Source organism: Trachypithecus francoisi, unplaced genomic scaffold (genome assembly GCF_009764315.1).
Source record: "Trachypithecus francoisi isolate TF-2019V2 unplaced genomic scaffold, Tfra_2.0 Lachesis_group17, whole genome shotgun sequence".
In the NCBI taxonomy this organism is placed as follows: domain Eukaryota; kingdom Metazoa; phylum Chordata; class Mammalia; order Primates; family Cercopithecidae; genus Trachypithecus; species Trachypithecus francoisi.
In genome coordinates, this window is record NW_022681462.1 from 19,884,940 (window position 1) to 19,901,164 (window position 16,225).

The 16,225-nt window shown below is 42.6% G+C and overlaps 1 protein-coding gene and 1 non-coding gene across 16 annotated transcripts in view; both read right to left on the minus strand.

Moving 5' to 3' along the window:
• The window catches only part of AAK1 (AP2 associated kinase 1), a 193,540-nt gene that overhangs the window by 43,277 nt on the left and 134,038 nt on the right, over positions 1–16,225 (minus strand). For 13 of the 15 annotated variants that reach the window (XM_033239304.1, XM_033239315.1, XM_033239313.1 and 10 more), the window contains exons 11-16: positions 15,377–15,531; positions 13,524–13,813; positions 9,104–9,382; positions 3,860–4,092; positions 2,011–2,168; positions 177–281 (exon numbers count right to left, since the gene is read on the minus strand). In XM_033239304.1, the coding sequence (XP_033095195.1) occupies positions 177–281; positions 2,011–2,168; positions 3,860–4,092; positions 9,104–9,382; positions 13,524–13,813; positions 15,377–15,531 (1,220 nt within the window). The remainder of the gene's footprint in view (positions 1–176; positions 282–2,010; positions 2,169–3,859; positions 4,093–9,103; positions 9,383–13,523; positions 13,814–15,376; positions 15,532–16,225) is intronic. The other 2 variants (XM_033239305.1, XM_033239317.1) reach the window with 1 other exon arrangement.
• On the minus strand, positions 14,586–14,717 carry LOC117063142. Its single transcript, XR_004428758.1, has one exon. It is a non-coding gene; the product is annotated as a small nucleolar RNA SNORA36 family (small nucleolar RNA).

Genomic DNA, 16,225 nt, shown 5'->3' on the forward strand with positions numbered 1-16,225 from the left:
AGTTTTAAATTAAATAGACCATAAAAAAAAAATATATATATATATATATATACATACACACACATGTTACTGCCAGGATGTGGGTTTCACTGGCATGCTAGAGTGATCTGTGGAGTGAAAAACAGTGTGAAGGTAACAATAGTGAACCTCATGTTCCAGCTATTTGCCATACTAACCAGTTCCAGCAGAAAATGAAGTCGTAGCAAAAGCATCACCTTGGGTTGATTGAAAGCCCGGGATCAAACTCTCAGCTGAGCCTCCAAGCTTCTCGGGATGTTTGCCTGGGGAGACAAAACACCACTCAGTTCATTCTAGCAGAATCTTGTGAGGCACACACACTGCAGAGGTGAGGGGCATTCTCTGAACTGACTTCTGGACTTGACTACTTTTACTGCATTATGGCGACACGTTCAAAGGTCCTTGTCTAGTCATTGCAATAACTGAGAGAACAGCTGAGAAAAAAAAGGAGATTGTTAAGAATCAAAAGAGAGCATATCATCAGTTTTGCGAGATGAAAAGGGTTCTGGAGATTGCTTGGTTGCACAACAGTGTCAATGTACTTAACACTACAGAACTGTACATTTAATGCCTCCCGCCCTCACTTGTAATCTATTCACTTGATATAGCTCTAATGAGTTTGATGATCTGCTTTCCATGTTGGAAGCAGTTTAGGAGAGTAAATGAGAAGAGGGAGTGGTGGAGATGTCAATAATGAGATGTTATGAGGGATAAGCATAATGACAGTAGCTTAATGTGAAAGCTGACAGCTGAACAGTAAAGAAAAGGGAGAGGAAATTATTAAAACTCACGGGCTAGTTATTTGGGTGCAAAAATACTACAATTTTCAATAGTCTATGGAGGTATTTCTATTTACAGTCCAGAATAACAACTGGTATACATAACAATGAAACAAAGTTGCCAAAGAAAGTTAAGTACTATGCCCTGTCTTCTGTTTAAAAAAGCAAGAAAGTAATAGGAATTTTTTTTTAACAGACAGGGTCTCACTCACTCCATCACCCAGGCTAGAGTGCAGGGGTAAATTCATAGCCCACTGCAGCCTCGACCTCTTGGGCTCAAGGGATCCTTTCACCTCAGCCTCCCAAGTAGCTGGGACTACAGATGTGTGCCAGGATGCCCAGCTAATTTTTTAAATTTTTTGTAGAGATGGGATCTTGGCATGTTTCCCAGGCTGATCTTGAACTCCTAGGCTCAAGTGATTCTCTTGCCTCAGCCTCCCAAAGCACTGGGTTACAGGCGCAAGTCACCACAACTGGCCTTGGAGTTTTAAAAGATTTCTATTAAATGATAGTTAAAGCCACAATGTTTGGCCAACAGCTCATACCACTCAATTGGTTCTCATCACTCCTTTACCCTGTGACCTTATCTACATTGAGAGTACTCTTTCTATTACAGTACTCGCTAACATTATTAGAATTATTAGAATTATGCATATTAGAATTTGTTCCAAAGTGTGTGCATGTGCCTCTGTGTGTGTGTGTGTGTCCTGCCTTCCAAAGTAGACTGTTCTTCAGCAGAAGTATATCTTCTATTTATTTAATCATCTTTCTGTGTAATACAGTAATACAGAACTCTGATCACAGTGAAAGAAAGATTCAGTGTCCATGTGAAGGCACATTCATGGACAAGCGGTGCCAACTTTCTGGGACAATAAACCAACCTAGGATAAGGGAACCATCACACTCCTCCAAGGAGGGACCATGCCTGATGCTGTTATCCTGGACTACGTCACAAACCTTTCCTACAAGTTTCTTCCCTAAGCATCACACTCTCCTTGCTGCCAGCCACAATAGATCAGGATTTCCTGAAGATGAGGACTTCAGGGCCATGGTAAAAATAAAAACCAATTTGTATGCATACTTCGAAATCAAGCCTTATGGAAAGGCCCAAGCCTACGTTTTCACATGCATACCCTTCTAGAGTTACAATTCTTTCTCATTCTTGGTTATTTCTTACAATCAAGAAGCACAAAAAAAGACACAGCTTACTCACCTTCCCCCAGCTTGGCAAAGTCCTTGTTTAGCAGTTCTTCAGCTGTGAGTTTGGAGAAATTATCGTCATCGAAGGGATTCCACGTAGAACCTTCTGAAGGATTATAAACGTTTTGTTGAGAGGTCCGAGGAGAGCCTGATGGAGTGGTGGTTGCAGACCTAGGTAGGTTCCCACCCCCACGAAACAAAAAGATATAAAAGTTGAACAAAACAAAAAGGGTCAACTTATTTTCTCTTTGTTTCAGGATCAAATTCTTTTCTGGGTCAAACTTTCATTTTCCAGGTCAAACCTTCATTTTCCACCACAGTTTTTTTTTTTTTTTTTTTTTTTTTAAGGCAGAGTTTTGCTCTTTCACCCAGGCTGGAATACAATGGTGTGATCTCGACTCACTGAAACCTCCGTCTCCCTGGTTCAAGCGATCCTCCTGCCTCAGCCTCCTGAGTAGCTGGGATTACAGGTGTATGCCACCACACCTGCCTAATTTTTGTATTTTTAGTAGAGACAAGGTTTCACCATGTTGGCCAGACTGGTCTTGAACTCCTGATCTCAGGTGATCCACCCGCCTTGGACTCCCAAAGTGCTAGGATTACAGGCGTGAGCCACTGTGCCCGGCCCACAGTGTTTTCCTAAAAGGGCTTTCCACAGCACCTGAACAATTTCCACAGATACCCATTCCACTTTATGAAATGAATGTCTCCTTTCCTTCATGACTCACTACCTCCCACTACTTCCTTAATCTCTTGCTTAGCTTTTTAGTCTTATCTGCAAGTTGTTTCAGTTCAGGATCTAAAAGCAACCTGTTCTTAGACTTGTGTACCTTGTGGTGACCACCATAACATCTATAATAACTGATCCCTAGATGGGCAGGAAAGAGGTCTAGTTAGGCTGCCTCTCATCTCTCAGGATCCAGCATGCATAGAGTTAAGGGCCACCATCACAATTAAAAAGAAATAAAGACAGTTAACACTACTTTGTGCATCTAAGTATCATTATATAATTTTCTTATAAAGTCTTTCTTAACTTCATTGAAAGATGTTAACTTTAGAGTGCATGGTTCCAAGACAGTTAGGGGTCTGAAATTGCATTTACTCAACACTCATCAAAATCTACTCGTCAGGCACAGAACCAGTCACTGGGTTTCCAAAGGTTGACTAAGACATGGTTATTGTCTTGGAGAACTCACAAACCAGTTCAATCAGACATACAAATAATGAATGACAATACAATGTCATACAAATTCAAAAAAAGGTTCAGATAGCAATTACACATCATATCAGAGGAAGGGTCAAGGAGAAGTCAACCTCTGACATGGATCTTGATGAATAAATGAACATTCCCTAGGGGGGCAAGGAGGAGCGCGGCAGGCCCAGGAGAGGACCTAGGAGGAACAAAGGGCTCGGGAAGGTGAAGAGTGGCACGTCTGCCTGTGAAACACAACAGGCCCTCTGTGTGAAGCAGGGTGCTCAGCTATCATCCGACAGGTAATGAGGAGCCAATGAAAGATTTTCAGCATGGAGAGACTTGGTCAGATCGAGAGTTCAGAAAACACACTGCAGAGCATGGAACAGGTGCGAGAATGAGAACAGTGGGCCAAGCAGGAAAAGATTTCTTAAGATTAGTATGGCCCATGCACTAAAGACACATTCACAGTTGCTCATTAAACACAAGTACATGCAAGAAGCCAGAAGAATAAACAAACCAGAAAAATAATTAAACAAACACACACAAGTACACACCACTGTATTTGCATTACACACATCTACACACTTACGCAAAGAATCACACCCTAGCAGCCGCAGGCAGACCTCGCTCACAGAGGTAAGAACAGCAAAGAGGAAGCACTACATACTTGGACTTATTGAGACTGGCCTCAGCTGCAGCTGCCTGGAGCAGCTGGGTTGATTTGCTGGCAGGGACCCCAAAGACGGCACTGTGGGTTACATCACTGAGAATACGCCTGTGCCCAGCACGTTGGGTTTTGGGGGATGAGGGTGGAGTGAGAGATCCAACTTTCTGCCCCTGGACGGCAGGAGGTGGGGTTGTCTGAACCTTTGGCTGTTGTCTTACTGGAGCTTGAATCTGCTAGGAAGAGAGATGGAAAATGTTTCATTAAATTTAAAAAAAAAAAAATTAAAGGAAAAACAAACAGATAAGCATAACAACAAAAAATGCCACATAAGCGCTAACATGAGACTCAAATGGCTAATTTTATCAATAACGCCCAGAAAGAAAAACCCAGGCTTTGACAATCTGTGCTGCAACTTTGAGACTGATAACAACATGGTATTTGTCTGACACACATAAATTTCAATCTTCATCAGCCATAATATACAGGGTAACCATAAGTTAACCATATTCAGCCCAAAGTATAAGAATGCAAAAGCTATTTCAGGTGTAAACATCTAGAATTTACCATAAAGGACCACGTTCTATTTCTGGAGTCACATACAAACTCATTCAGAATGCTTCCAAAGGGCAGGCAATCGATCTATCACTACAGGTAGAGGACAATGAAGACATATGTCCAGCAAAACACATTTAAGCTGAATGATTTCTGCTAAGAGATCCCTCGCTCTCTGCCATAGCGAGACCACAGGTTGGGAGTGAGTCAGAGAGAATTCTACCGTGATTCATAAACGTTACTGCTTGTTTGTTTTAAACTTTTATTTTAGGTTCGGGGTACACGCACAGGTTTGTTATACAGGTAAACAGGTAAACTCGTGTCACGGGGGTTTGTTGTACAGATTATTTTGTCACCAAGGTACTAAGCCCTAGTACACAAGAGTTGTTTTTTTGGATCCTCTCCCTCCTCCCACCCTTCACCTTCAAGGAGGCCCCAGCATCTGTTGTTTCCCGCTTTGCATCCATGAGTTCTCATTATATAGCTCCCATTTGTGAGAACATGTGCTATTTGGTTTTCTATTCCTCCAATAGTTTGCTAAGGATAATGGCCTCCAGCTCCAACCATGTTGTTGCAAAGCCTCCATCCTCCTTCTTTTTATGGCTGCATAGTATTCCATGGCGTATATGTACCACATTTTCTTTATCCAATCTCCCATTGATGGGCATTTAGGTTGATCCCATGTCTTTGCTATCATGAACAGTGCTGCAATGAACATACACATGCATGTGTCTTTAGGGCAGAACAATTTATATTCCTTTGAGTATACACCCAGTAATGGGATTGCTGGGTTGAACAGTAGTTCTGTTTTTAGCTCTGTGAAGAATCGCCACACTGCTTTCCACAATGGGTGAACTAACTTACACCCCCATCAAGAATGTATAAGCATTCCCCTTTTTGTTTTGTTGTTAAGGCTCTTTATTTCATTGATGGGATGGGTATATAAGATCCTATTTCTGTGACAACTCCTAAGAAAATATATAGCATTAGTTTAGTGGGATTAACTTGTTTCAATCTTCAGTTTGGACATAATATTGAAGAACTGGCAGAGAATATAATAAGAAGAAAGAAAAAAAAAAGGTGCTGATGATGACTGAGCTAATAATACAAGGACTCTTGTGATATGGGCCATTTTCAAAACAGGCCAAACTGCCACCACAGAACAACATACAGGTGAGACATCCTTGTGACCACATGAATGGTCCTTAAGCATTAGTCACCTATATTAAGGAAAATGAACAAAAAAGGTTAAGAAAGCCACCCAATCCCTTTCCTTTACTCTAACAACCTAGAGATAAAATAACTTCGGATATAAAATGCCCCAGGGATTTCACCATCCCTTCCCTCCAGTCCCTCCTCTCAGATTAGAGTTGCTGCTCCAAGCTGCAACTCAGTTCACCTGCAGTATCAGTGTCTATAAAGGCAGGCCCTGAGAGAGTTTAAGGAAACTAGACCATCTAGATACCCGGGTCAGGATGCTTCTAGCTTGGGAAATTGACTGCCCTCATCTTGTACTCAGGACTTGGAAAATTTATTTAAGGCAGACTGTGTACACATGTCAGTATTCCATCCACTTTACCAACAGGCTGAATGTTACAATATAAGGTTCTAATATCAATCAGAGGTTAGAAGGGTAACAAAGCTGCCCTGCTGCAGGAGAGGCCAAGTGCTCTGTGAAGACAACCACAGCTCCAGCTCCACAGCTTCCTCTGGGGGTCCAGAGTGAGTTGTGCCTGTAACAGCTGGCTGAATACTACCACACATAGGTGTCAGAGGGCTTTGAGGACATACTGAATTGGCTTATTTCATGAGACATTCATTAATCTGAAAAGAATACTAAACTGTTGGGTCCTTTTATTTTGAAGAGTCCAGTGACAACTCTATTCCGAGATGAAGGACTGGAGGGAAGGGATGGTGAAATCCCCGGGGCATTTTACATCCGAAGTTGTTTTGTCTCTAGGTTGATGGCATAAAGGAAAGGGGTTGGGTGGTTTTCTTACACTTGGAGAACATTTTTCTCTTCTGTTCTCCAAATGCAGCACACTGTAGATCAGATGCCTCCTTCAGGACATCTTGCCCTATAACAGCGATCTACAGACACTAAATGCTTTGTACCTGTTCAGCTACACCTCTCAGCAACCCTGGCAGACAGTTTTACTTCCACTTAGAATTAAAGAATGTGAGAGTTGAATGGGACCTTAGAAAACGCTGATTTCAACTCCTGTACTGAGGACAAGAGCTCATTCAAGGTCACAGTGTTAACCGGAAGCAGAACCCATGTCTCCTGACGATGGCTCAGGACTCTTTTCTGCACCATGATGCCATCCCATCCAGACAGGATCGGAAAGTGGGAGGAGGGAGAGAGAGACCATAGGAGATGGAATACAAAGACTCAGATGTTTATCTTGCTGAAGATTTTTTAAAAAATAAAATATGTAATTATAAAAGGAGTATAATCACATCAAGAAATGTAAGAATACAGAAAACAGACTTCTATTCCATGACTCTAATACAACTAGATACAATTCTTATCTTTTTGGTACCTTATACTTTAAGTCTCTTTTCAAGTATATGGTTTTTCCATAATTTCACAATTCCTTTAACATTACCTCACGAGCATTTATTTTCATACTGTTGTACAGACTTTATAACCATGTTTTTTAATGGCTGCACAGTTGGGTTCCTCAGCAATTTAGGCTGCTTCCATTCTTTGGGCTATTATTAATAAGACTGCAATAAACATCTGGGGCATATGGCCATTTTCCCTTTGCTACTTATTGCTTTAAAATGGCTACAGGGTACGCTTTACCTTCACTCACTTGCTTCTCTAGAGTAGCCCTGCCAAGACTCAGCGGAGACAGGGATGGGTCAAAGCTGAGAAGCTCTACGGCTCCTGGCCAAAGCATGTTTCCTCTCTGTCCCTAAAACCAACTATCCCAGAGCAAAGTGTTCAAAGTATTTGTTCATCCAGAGAACATGGAGAAGGTTCATAATTCGTTCCCAAGAAAGTGGACACCTTTGTCTAGGAAAAGCACAGGGGAACCTCATAAGAAGTGTAGTCAGTAGTAGTTGATCATTTTATCACCCTGGATGAGCATCTGTTATAATTAAACTTAAACACAGATCAGGATTCTTTGATTATTGCCCCAGCTCCACAACCATCAGTCTGTATGTCTTGGGCAATCACTTTCTAGTCTATGCCTCAGTTTCCAATTCCATAAAATGAGGAGACTGAACTGGATAATTAAGGTCCCTTCTAGCTACATCATGCACTAATTTTTTTAAAAACTCTTTTTCCATGAACAAGAGGAACTTTACCTCTTGTTGAAAATACAGAGACTCACTGTCTATTCCACGCCTGCAGGATGTCTGAGTTGTTTTAGAAACAAAGGTGTAAAGACTCTAAACACACACTTAGCTGAGACTTAAAGAAGACAATCTACGGCACTGCTTCCTTTCGAAGGGATGTAGGTTTTCTGGTTTAAGATGGGAGACAAAACTCTATTACAAATCAATCCTCAGAAAGATGGTTTCTTTTCTTTTTTTTTTTTTTTTTTTTTTTGAGGCGGAGTCTCGCTCTGTCGCCCGGACTGGAGTGCAGTGGCCAAATCTCAGCTCACTGCAAGCTCCGCCTCCCGGGTTTACGCCATTCTCCTGCCTCAGCCTCCCGAGTAGCTGGGACTACAGGCGCCCGCCACCTCGCCCAGCTAGTTTTTGTATTTTCAGTAGAGACGGGGTTTCACCGTGTTAGCCAGGATGGTCTCGATCTCCTGACCTCGTGATCCGCCCGTCTCGGCCTCCCAAAGTGCTGGGATTACAGGCTTGAGCCACCGCGCCCGGCCAGAAAGATGGTTTCTTACTTTTCCTTTGTTTGTCTAGTGGTTGGACTTCCCTGGGAGTAACAGGGTAGCTGTGACACTCTATCAGCTGCGTATGCAAAATGTCTTTTTCTAACACCATAAATTTTTCTATCACTATCACTCAGAAAAATATGACTACAGAAAAAAAATCCACTTATTAAAGGCCAAAGCAGGATGTGCCTGTGTGTGTTGAAACTGTAGAGGACAATTAGACGAGGGGTTCTGATGCCATACTCAGCCAATATCTAAAAGTGGACATGCCCAATTTCTAAATTGACAGGATGGCTCAAATGACTGGATACTCAGATGCTCTGGTACCCAGGGTGATTACACCAGGGTGAATGGTCCCAGGTAAGCAGACCCTTGACGGGAGCTGCAAGGTAAACTTAAATAATGTGATTAGTAATGTCATCCAAGACAAAGAATAAACACAACATGGAGGACTCGGGGCCTGGAAAGGGCACAATGGATCAAACTGCCCCTTGAAGAAGAGAAAGCGATTAGCTTTAATCCTGCCTAGGTCCTTGACTGTTCAAAGTGACAGCGAGAGAGATGACGAACAGATCTTCCTGCTAGCCTAGTTTCAGAGAGATAAAAATTACGAAGGTTCTTCATCAGTAGCCTAGAATGATCTTTTTAAAAACCTCTATCTTCTACAGAACATCTCATACTATTCTTGGATAGATCAAGGACAGATCAAATATTTTGAACCACCCAGGTGGGAAAGCAACCTGACCCGCCATCCGCGGCTGCTATCTTTCCCACCCTTTCCCTAACTCTCACTGCACACTCCTCCGCTGCTTCTGTGCTCTGAGCTCTGGTTGATTCTTACCGCCGGCTCCTGGGCAGGGGCTGGCTGTGGGGCTGCAGCTGGCGGTGGCTGGGGCTGCTGTCCTGCTGCCACAGTGGGCTTTTGCTGCAAGGCAGCCTGCTGAGTCATCAGCTGTTGTTGATGCAGGGCTGTGGCCAGCTGTTGCTGTTGCTGTTGTTGCTGCTGCTGCTGCTGCTGCTGGTAGAAATTCTGCATTAGCTGCTGTTGAGAGCCTCCTTGGGACACCACAGGGAACTGAGCAATTGCTGGTTGCTGGGTTGCTGGATGTACTGCCTGAAACTGACCAAGAAATGAGAAGATGAATAAGGGCTTGTCCCAGAATAAGAGTCACAAAAGACAAATGTCTCAATAACAATGAAGACCAGTGCTAAAGCCAAAGGCAAGGGCAAGTAGAAAAGTCTTGAGGCTAGGCCTAAAATCTCATGATGGAGACCTCAGGGCATTAAATACAACACAGCAGCAGTCCCTTACACTGCTAGGCTCCATCCATTGCACCAGGCTGCCTCTTGCACTACAGACTGGCCTTCCAAGTGGGTTTCCGGGCCTTGCCTAAGGGAAGCTATCTGACTAAACATCATGTGACTCCATAAGCTAGAGTATAGCAGGAGCTAATAAACGATCTCCTAATCATAGAGGTAATCCTTCTTATACAGGGATTTAAAGCAGCCAAGATTAAAATGCTTCCCTACCTGAACAGGTTGAAGCAAATGATGACACAGAAAAGAATAACCTAAATGTTAACTCAACTATTAAGACTCATCTCAAGTCTTACTAAAAATTATTTCCCAAGAGCTCTATTTTTATTAAACTTCCTTAAACATTCAAAATAGCCAGTATACTCTATGATGCTTCTTTTTTTGTTGTTTGTTTGAGATAGTGTCTCGCTCTATTGCCCAGGCTGGAATGTAGTGGTGCAAGCAATCTCGGCTCACTGCACCCTTGACCTCCTGGGCTCAAGTGATCATCCCACCTCAGCCTCCTAAGTAGCTGATATCACAGGTGCACACCACCATGCCTGGTTAATTTTTTTTCTTATTTTTCGTAGAGACACAGTCTCACGATGTTGCCCAGGCTGTTTTGACCTCCTGCGCTCAAGTAATCCTCCCGCTTCGGCCTCCCAAAGTGCTGAGATTACAAACATGAGCTGCTGTGCCTGGCCCACACTTCTTATATGTCTCTCTAATCCCCACTGTTAGGGGCTATGTGCTACATACACAAACAGAGCTCAAAATAAGGGCCTGCCAATGAACTAAGGTCAAGACTGTATCTGTGAACATCCTGTATACTTTATGTAGTTACTAGAGTCAATTGGGAGGATACTGTTTGTCTACTGGGGCAAGGTTAAAGGGTTAACAAATTAGAAGATTAAAAAAAAAAATAGCTGCCTACTTATAACAGCAAAATACTGGAAACAACCCAAATGTCTATCAACAGGAGACTGGCTGATTAAATAAACTATGATAGATATATCCTGAAGGAAATATCTAATAGAATACCCTCAAGTTGTAAACAAGAATGAGCAATACCACTATACATGAGTTGGCGGGGATGAACTTTTGCAGATTTAACTCTGAAACTATGTAAATGCTTTACACATCTACAAAACAGAATTAAACTAAAATTTAAAAAGCAATAACTAAAAATCAAAAGCAAAACAATGCAAATAAGCCGGTGTATCAAATTGGTAGCTGAACGCTCCAGAAAATAACGTGCTAAACATTCTAAGGGTAAAATGGGCAAGGAAATCTTAAGCTGTTTTCAGTAATCATATGGTTATTGCTATCTTAAAACGATAGAACAATTAATTAACTATGTTAATGCTGTTAAGAATCAAGATTTCCAGATGAAAACACAACAAAATCCAAGAAGTTAAACAGAAATCCAGTAATGCAATATCCAGATTAGGAATATAAATTTCAATTCATAATGCCTATTCTCTAACAAAACAAAACAAAACAAAACATATTTTCTAATTGTCCACTGAGAAGGCCTAGAAACAACAACCAATCCATTAGGCAAATGGTATCTCTAGCATCAAAATTGTGGTTTCTAAACATTATTTCCACTAAAAGAAACAGAGTTCCTAAAAAAAAAATAGATGATTTCAAGTCGAGGGCAGCATGATCCTAGAGGCCAGCATGATCCTAGATAGCAAGGAAATCATTAAAGACCACTGGAGTTACCAGACTTCCACTGGCCAAAGTTGGGGCAATCTGAGCTTTAAAATAAATAAATTTTTTAAAACCTTAATATGCCAGGCATGGTGGTATGCACCTGTAGTCCCAGCTACTCGGAAGGCTGAGGCGGGAGGATCGCTTGAGCCCAGGAGTTCTGGGTTGTAGTGTGCTATGCCAGTTGGGTGTCTGCACTAAGGTCAGAATCAGTATGGGGACCTCCTGGGAGTAGGGGACCACCGGGTTGTCTAAGGAGGGTTGAATCAGCCCAGATTGGAAACGGAACAGGTCAAAACTCCAGGGCTGATTAGTAGTGGGATCCCGCCCGTGAATAGTCACTGCACTCCAGCCTGGGCAACACAGCAAGGCCCCATCTCTAGTAAAAACAACAAAAAAAGCAATGTATTCAAAGGTATCAAATAAGTTAAAATCTAAGAATTCCTAATGATACTAAACTAAACAAAACAAAAACCTCACTGTTCACCTTTGGATGATAAGAGAGAACAAATTTGTTACTCTGAAAAACTAGTAAACGAAGGAAAGAATCAAGTGTTTTTCCTGCCTTTTCTGTACAAACAGTACCTCAGGGTAACTAAAGAGTTGATGAAAAAATTTCTTCATGGAAAACGTCCAGCCCTCAAATGAAGAGGGAATGTTAGACTATCATTGTGCCATCCCTGATGAATTAAGGAACTTGGCAAATAATCAGTGATGGCTGCTAAGCTAATGGGGAGCATTAAACAAATGGATCAGACAGACAACACCTCAATACACTGATTGATCTTTTTTTTTTTTTCCTTTTTTTTTTGGGAAACACAGTCTTCAGGGAAATCTGAAAGTAAACGCTCCCTGATCTTAGTATCAGTGAAACAGAGGCCAGTGAGACATTACAGACCTCCTGACATGACACAACAGGAAGAACTGTCAAACTGACTCAAATACTGAGTAAGCCTTGAGAAATTACCAGTGTACATGGAAGATGATCAAACATATCAAATGACACCACAGTATGCAATCAGCTAAACCCAGAATGCCAAAAATTCCACGGGACAAATAATCCAGTTTCTCTGAAAAATTAAATGACAAAAAGCAAAAAAAAAAAAAAAAAAAAAAAAAAAGAGGAACCTATGGATAAAAGGGGACTTAAAAGATATATCAGCCAGCCGCATAGGCTAATGCATGTAATTCCAATGCTTTGGGAGGCTGAGGTGGGAGGATGGCTTGAGGCCAAGAGTTTGAGACCAGCCTGGCCAAAATAATAAGACCCCCATCTCTATCAGTAAAAATTAGCCAGGCATGGTGGCACATGCTTATAGTCCTAGCTACTTGAGAGACTCAGCTGGGATGATCACTTGAGCCCAGGAACTGGAGGTTGCAGTGAGCTATAACTGCATCACTTCCCTCCAGCCTGGGAAACAGAGCAGACCCCTACCTCCAAAAAAAAAAATAGATATACTCACCATTATAAAATTCATAGTAAAAAATGTGAAAAAAATATATGAAAAGATAATGGAAAACAATATAGACCAACTAAATACATTCTGTTAGTATTGGATACAGATTCAAACAAGCCAACTTAATTATGAGACATCAGAAACAGTTAAATACTAATGGATATTTGATAATAAAAAATTATTGTTATTTTTTCCTCTCTTATGATAATGGTGTTACAGTTATATTAGAAAAAAGAAGAAAAAAAAGCAGTCCTTAAAAAAATAGCATTTTTTTTTTTTTTTGAGATAGAGTCTCGCTCTTGTCGCCCAGGCTGGAGTGCAATGGCGCGATCTCGGCTCACCACAACCTCCACCTCCTGGGTTCAAGCGATTCTCCTGCCTCAGCCTCCCAAATAGCTGGGACTACATGCTTGCGCCACCACCCTCAGCTAATTTTTGTATTTTTAGTAGAGACGGGGTTTCACCATGTTGGTCAGGATGGTCTCGATCTCTTAACCTTGTGATCCGCCCACCTCGGCCTCCCAAAGTGCCGGGATTACAGGCGTGAGCCACCGCACCCGGCCAAAAAATAACTCTTGTACTGATGTCCCTCAATCAGGTGACGGATTCCTCATGGCCTGAGAAACAGGGTGAAAGGGGTGTGAGTGATAGATCCGCTTCTCAATGCTTTAGTATCTACATCTATGAGAAACGGTGATGTCATGGCTCTCTGGGAAGATACCTTTACCTAGTGGGCTTTTTCACAGTCATGACTCAGCTATGCAAGCAAGGGCCACGCTCTGACCACCTTACCTGCTGAGTCTGGGCCTGCTGCTGCTGCTGGTAAAACGTGCCTGCCGGTTGCTGCTGTGGTGGCGGTGGCTGTTGCTGCTGCTGTTGCTGCTTGAGGAAGAGTTGCTGCTGGTGCTGGGGTGTGGCCTGGGTCTGAGTGGGCAGACCCTGGGCCTGAGTGGAAGGCGTCTGCTGTGGAGTGGGAGGAGCCTGTGGCTGCTTGGCCTGAGTTTGTGGCAGAGGCTGGCTGGGTGGCGCTTGGGGTTTTGGTTGGGGAACACTGGCTAAAAGGCCAGGCTGATTGCTGGATCCTGCAATAAGAATAAAGTCCATGTAAGGGTTCCAAACTCTTCCACACAAAAATGGCTTTCTGTCTTGCCAAAACAATTAACAGGGGGTGACAAGTGGGCAGAGTATCCCCAGATTCACGTGCTCCTCACTGTCTTTCCACATGCTCTGTCCCACCTGGAACGTCTTTCTATCTTCTTGCTAAATTATGTGTTACAAATTTTTCAAACCAAGGTTCAATATTGCCTCCTTAAGAAAGTCTTCCGTTATTAATCATCTCATTTAGTCAATTACAAATTTAGTTGGCACCCCAAATGTCTACATATTCAGCTGGCCTTTGGTACATAGGCACCAGCTTTGCCCCTCTTGGCATGCAGCATGACAAAATCATTCCCTGGTGTTTTACATGTAGCTTATCCCAGTCTGGAGGCCCGGCTATAAGTAGACGGCCACCAAATTCCCCAAAAGCAGCTTCCTGGTAGGGTTCAGTTATTCGATATTTTGGATCCATCCTTTTTCTGAAACAAAGCTCCCTCCTCCCATGAGAAACAGCATGCCAAAACATGAAGGGTGGCAGATACTTCAAGAGACAAAGCATTAAGAGAGGAGTCTCGTTTCTATTTTTTTTTTCAGGCATGTATGAAAATAATTCAGTTTCTTTGTATCTCAGCCCATCAGACCCCAACCTTCCTAAAATTGAAAGTAACTTGTCTGCTAGTCCAAGCTCTTCGGCCTCTTCAGTCCTGTCTCTTCCAGGCATCTTTAACTGTTGATGTATTAGACCCAACCAGGCATTTTTGTAGGCTGGGAGGCAAATGAATAAAATAATGCTTTCTACCCAATCATCTCCCCTAGCCCATTTCAATGTCCCAAAGTTTAATTAACAGAACAGGGAAGCTGCCCTGGACTGAACTCAACACTTTGGAAGAGTCTTATTTCTTTAAAAGCAAAGGGAAATATATGAAATAAAGAGGCAGGATAAGGTTCCAAACTGCAAAAATCAGGGGCAAGTCTAGAAAAAGAGACAACGGGCTTTAGTGGTCTTGGAGATGTATCTCAGAATTCAAGGAGGCCTCCCCTTTTGCCAGCCATTTGCCATACAATTCTTTTTTTTTTTTTTTTTGAAATGGAATTTCACTCTTGTCACCGAGGCTGGGGTGCAATGGTGCGGTCTCGGCTCACTGCAACCTTTGCCTCCCAGGTTCAAGTGATTCTCCTGCCTCAGTCTCCCCAGCAGCTGGGATTACAGGCGCATACCACAATGCCTGGCTTTTCTTTTTTTTTTTTTTTTTTTGGCAAAACGGGGTTTCATCATGTTGGCCAGGCTAGTCTCGAAATTTAACTCCTGACCTCAGATGATTCACCTGCCTTGGCCTCCCAAAGTGTTGGGATTACAGGCGTGAGCCACCACGCCTGGCCATTGCCATACAATTTCAACGGCAGCTGCCACCTGTTCCTCAAGGAACATTGTTATCTCTATGTGCCTCTGGATTCCAAATCTAAAGCAAACCGGGCTTTCCAAGACTTTCCTGTTGTCCAGAATAACAAAGAGGTGTAGTGAGTTTCAAACCAATCTAGATACAAACCTGCAGCCTGAGGTGGGGGCTGAACAGTGGCCCTCTTCCGGGGTGTCAGGGCTGGCTGGATGGGAAGGATTCCTGGGTTCGGCTGAGTCTGCCCAGCTTTAGGCCTCTGGCGGGGTGCAATTGAAGTCTCTGTGGTGGGAATGGGATCTGTCAGTCTAGAAAGGGAAAAGAGAAGGGTTCATATTAAAGTATGCAAAAAATGGAAGCGGGTGGGCAGAGGACACAATGCTTCCGCTTCCACATCGACCTAAACCTTCCAGGTCTGCTTCATCGATGCTTCCCAAAGGATCTCCCACAGGATACCACTGTTACTAGACCTTCTGAAAACAGGCTTGGTGGGCAAATACATTTTTAACACACTGATCAAAATATACTGAGTGGCTCTCCTTCTAGCAGAACTTTTCATGTGTGAATATGCAAGAAGAATCTCAAAAAGAAGGCTATGTAGAATGCATTCTCTAAGCATTCTCAAGTTTATTTCATCTTGTGGCCCTTTTTTGTGGTACCTAGTACCTCCTAGGATTTCCCAAAATACCCTTTGGGTGATAATGTAAAGAGGGGTTCGAGGTACGTGGTTTTCAGATGCAAAAGAATTCAAACTTGGCTGCAACTGGCTGTCAAAGTGGTCTTTCTACAATGAAAAGCATGCAGATGAGTGAATCCAACATGGGAAATGGAAGGAAAAAGTAAATAATTCAAGTCAAAGGATTTAAAATTGGGAAGTGTGACAGAAACTCCATTTCTTCCAATATACATACTATCTTTTTTCCACAGTAGCAAAAGTTTTAGCTGGGCACAGGGTCACCCAGAGTAAAAATCACATTGCCCAGTCTCTTTTGCAAATAGGTG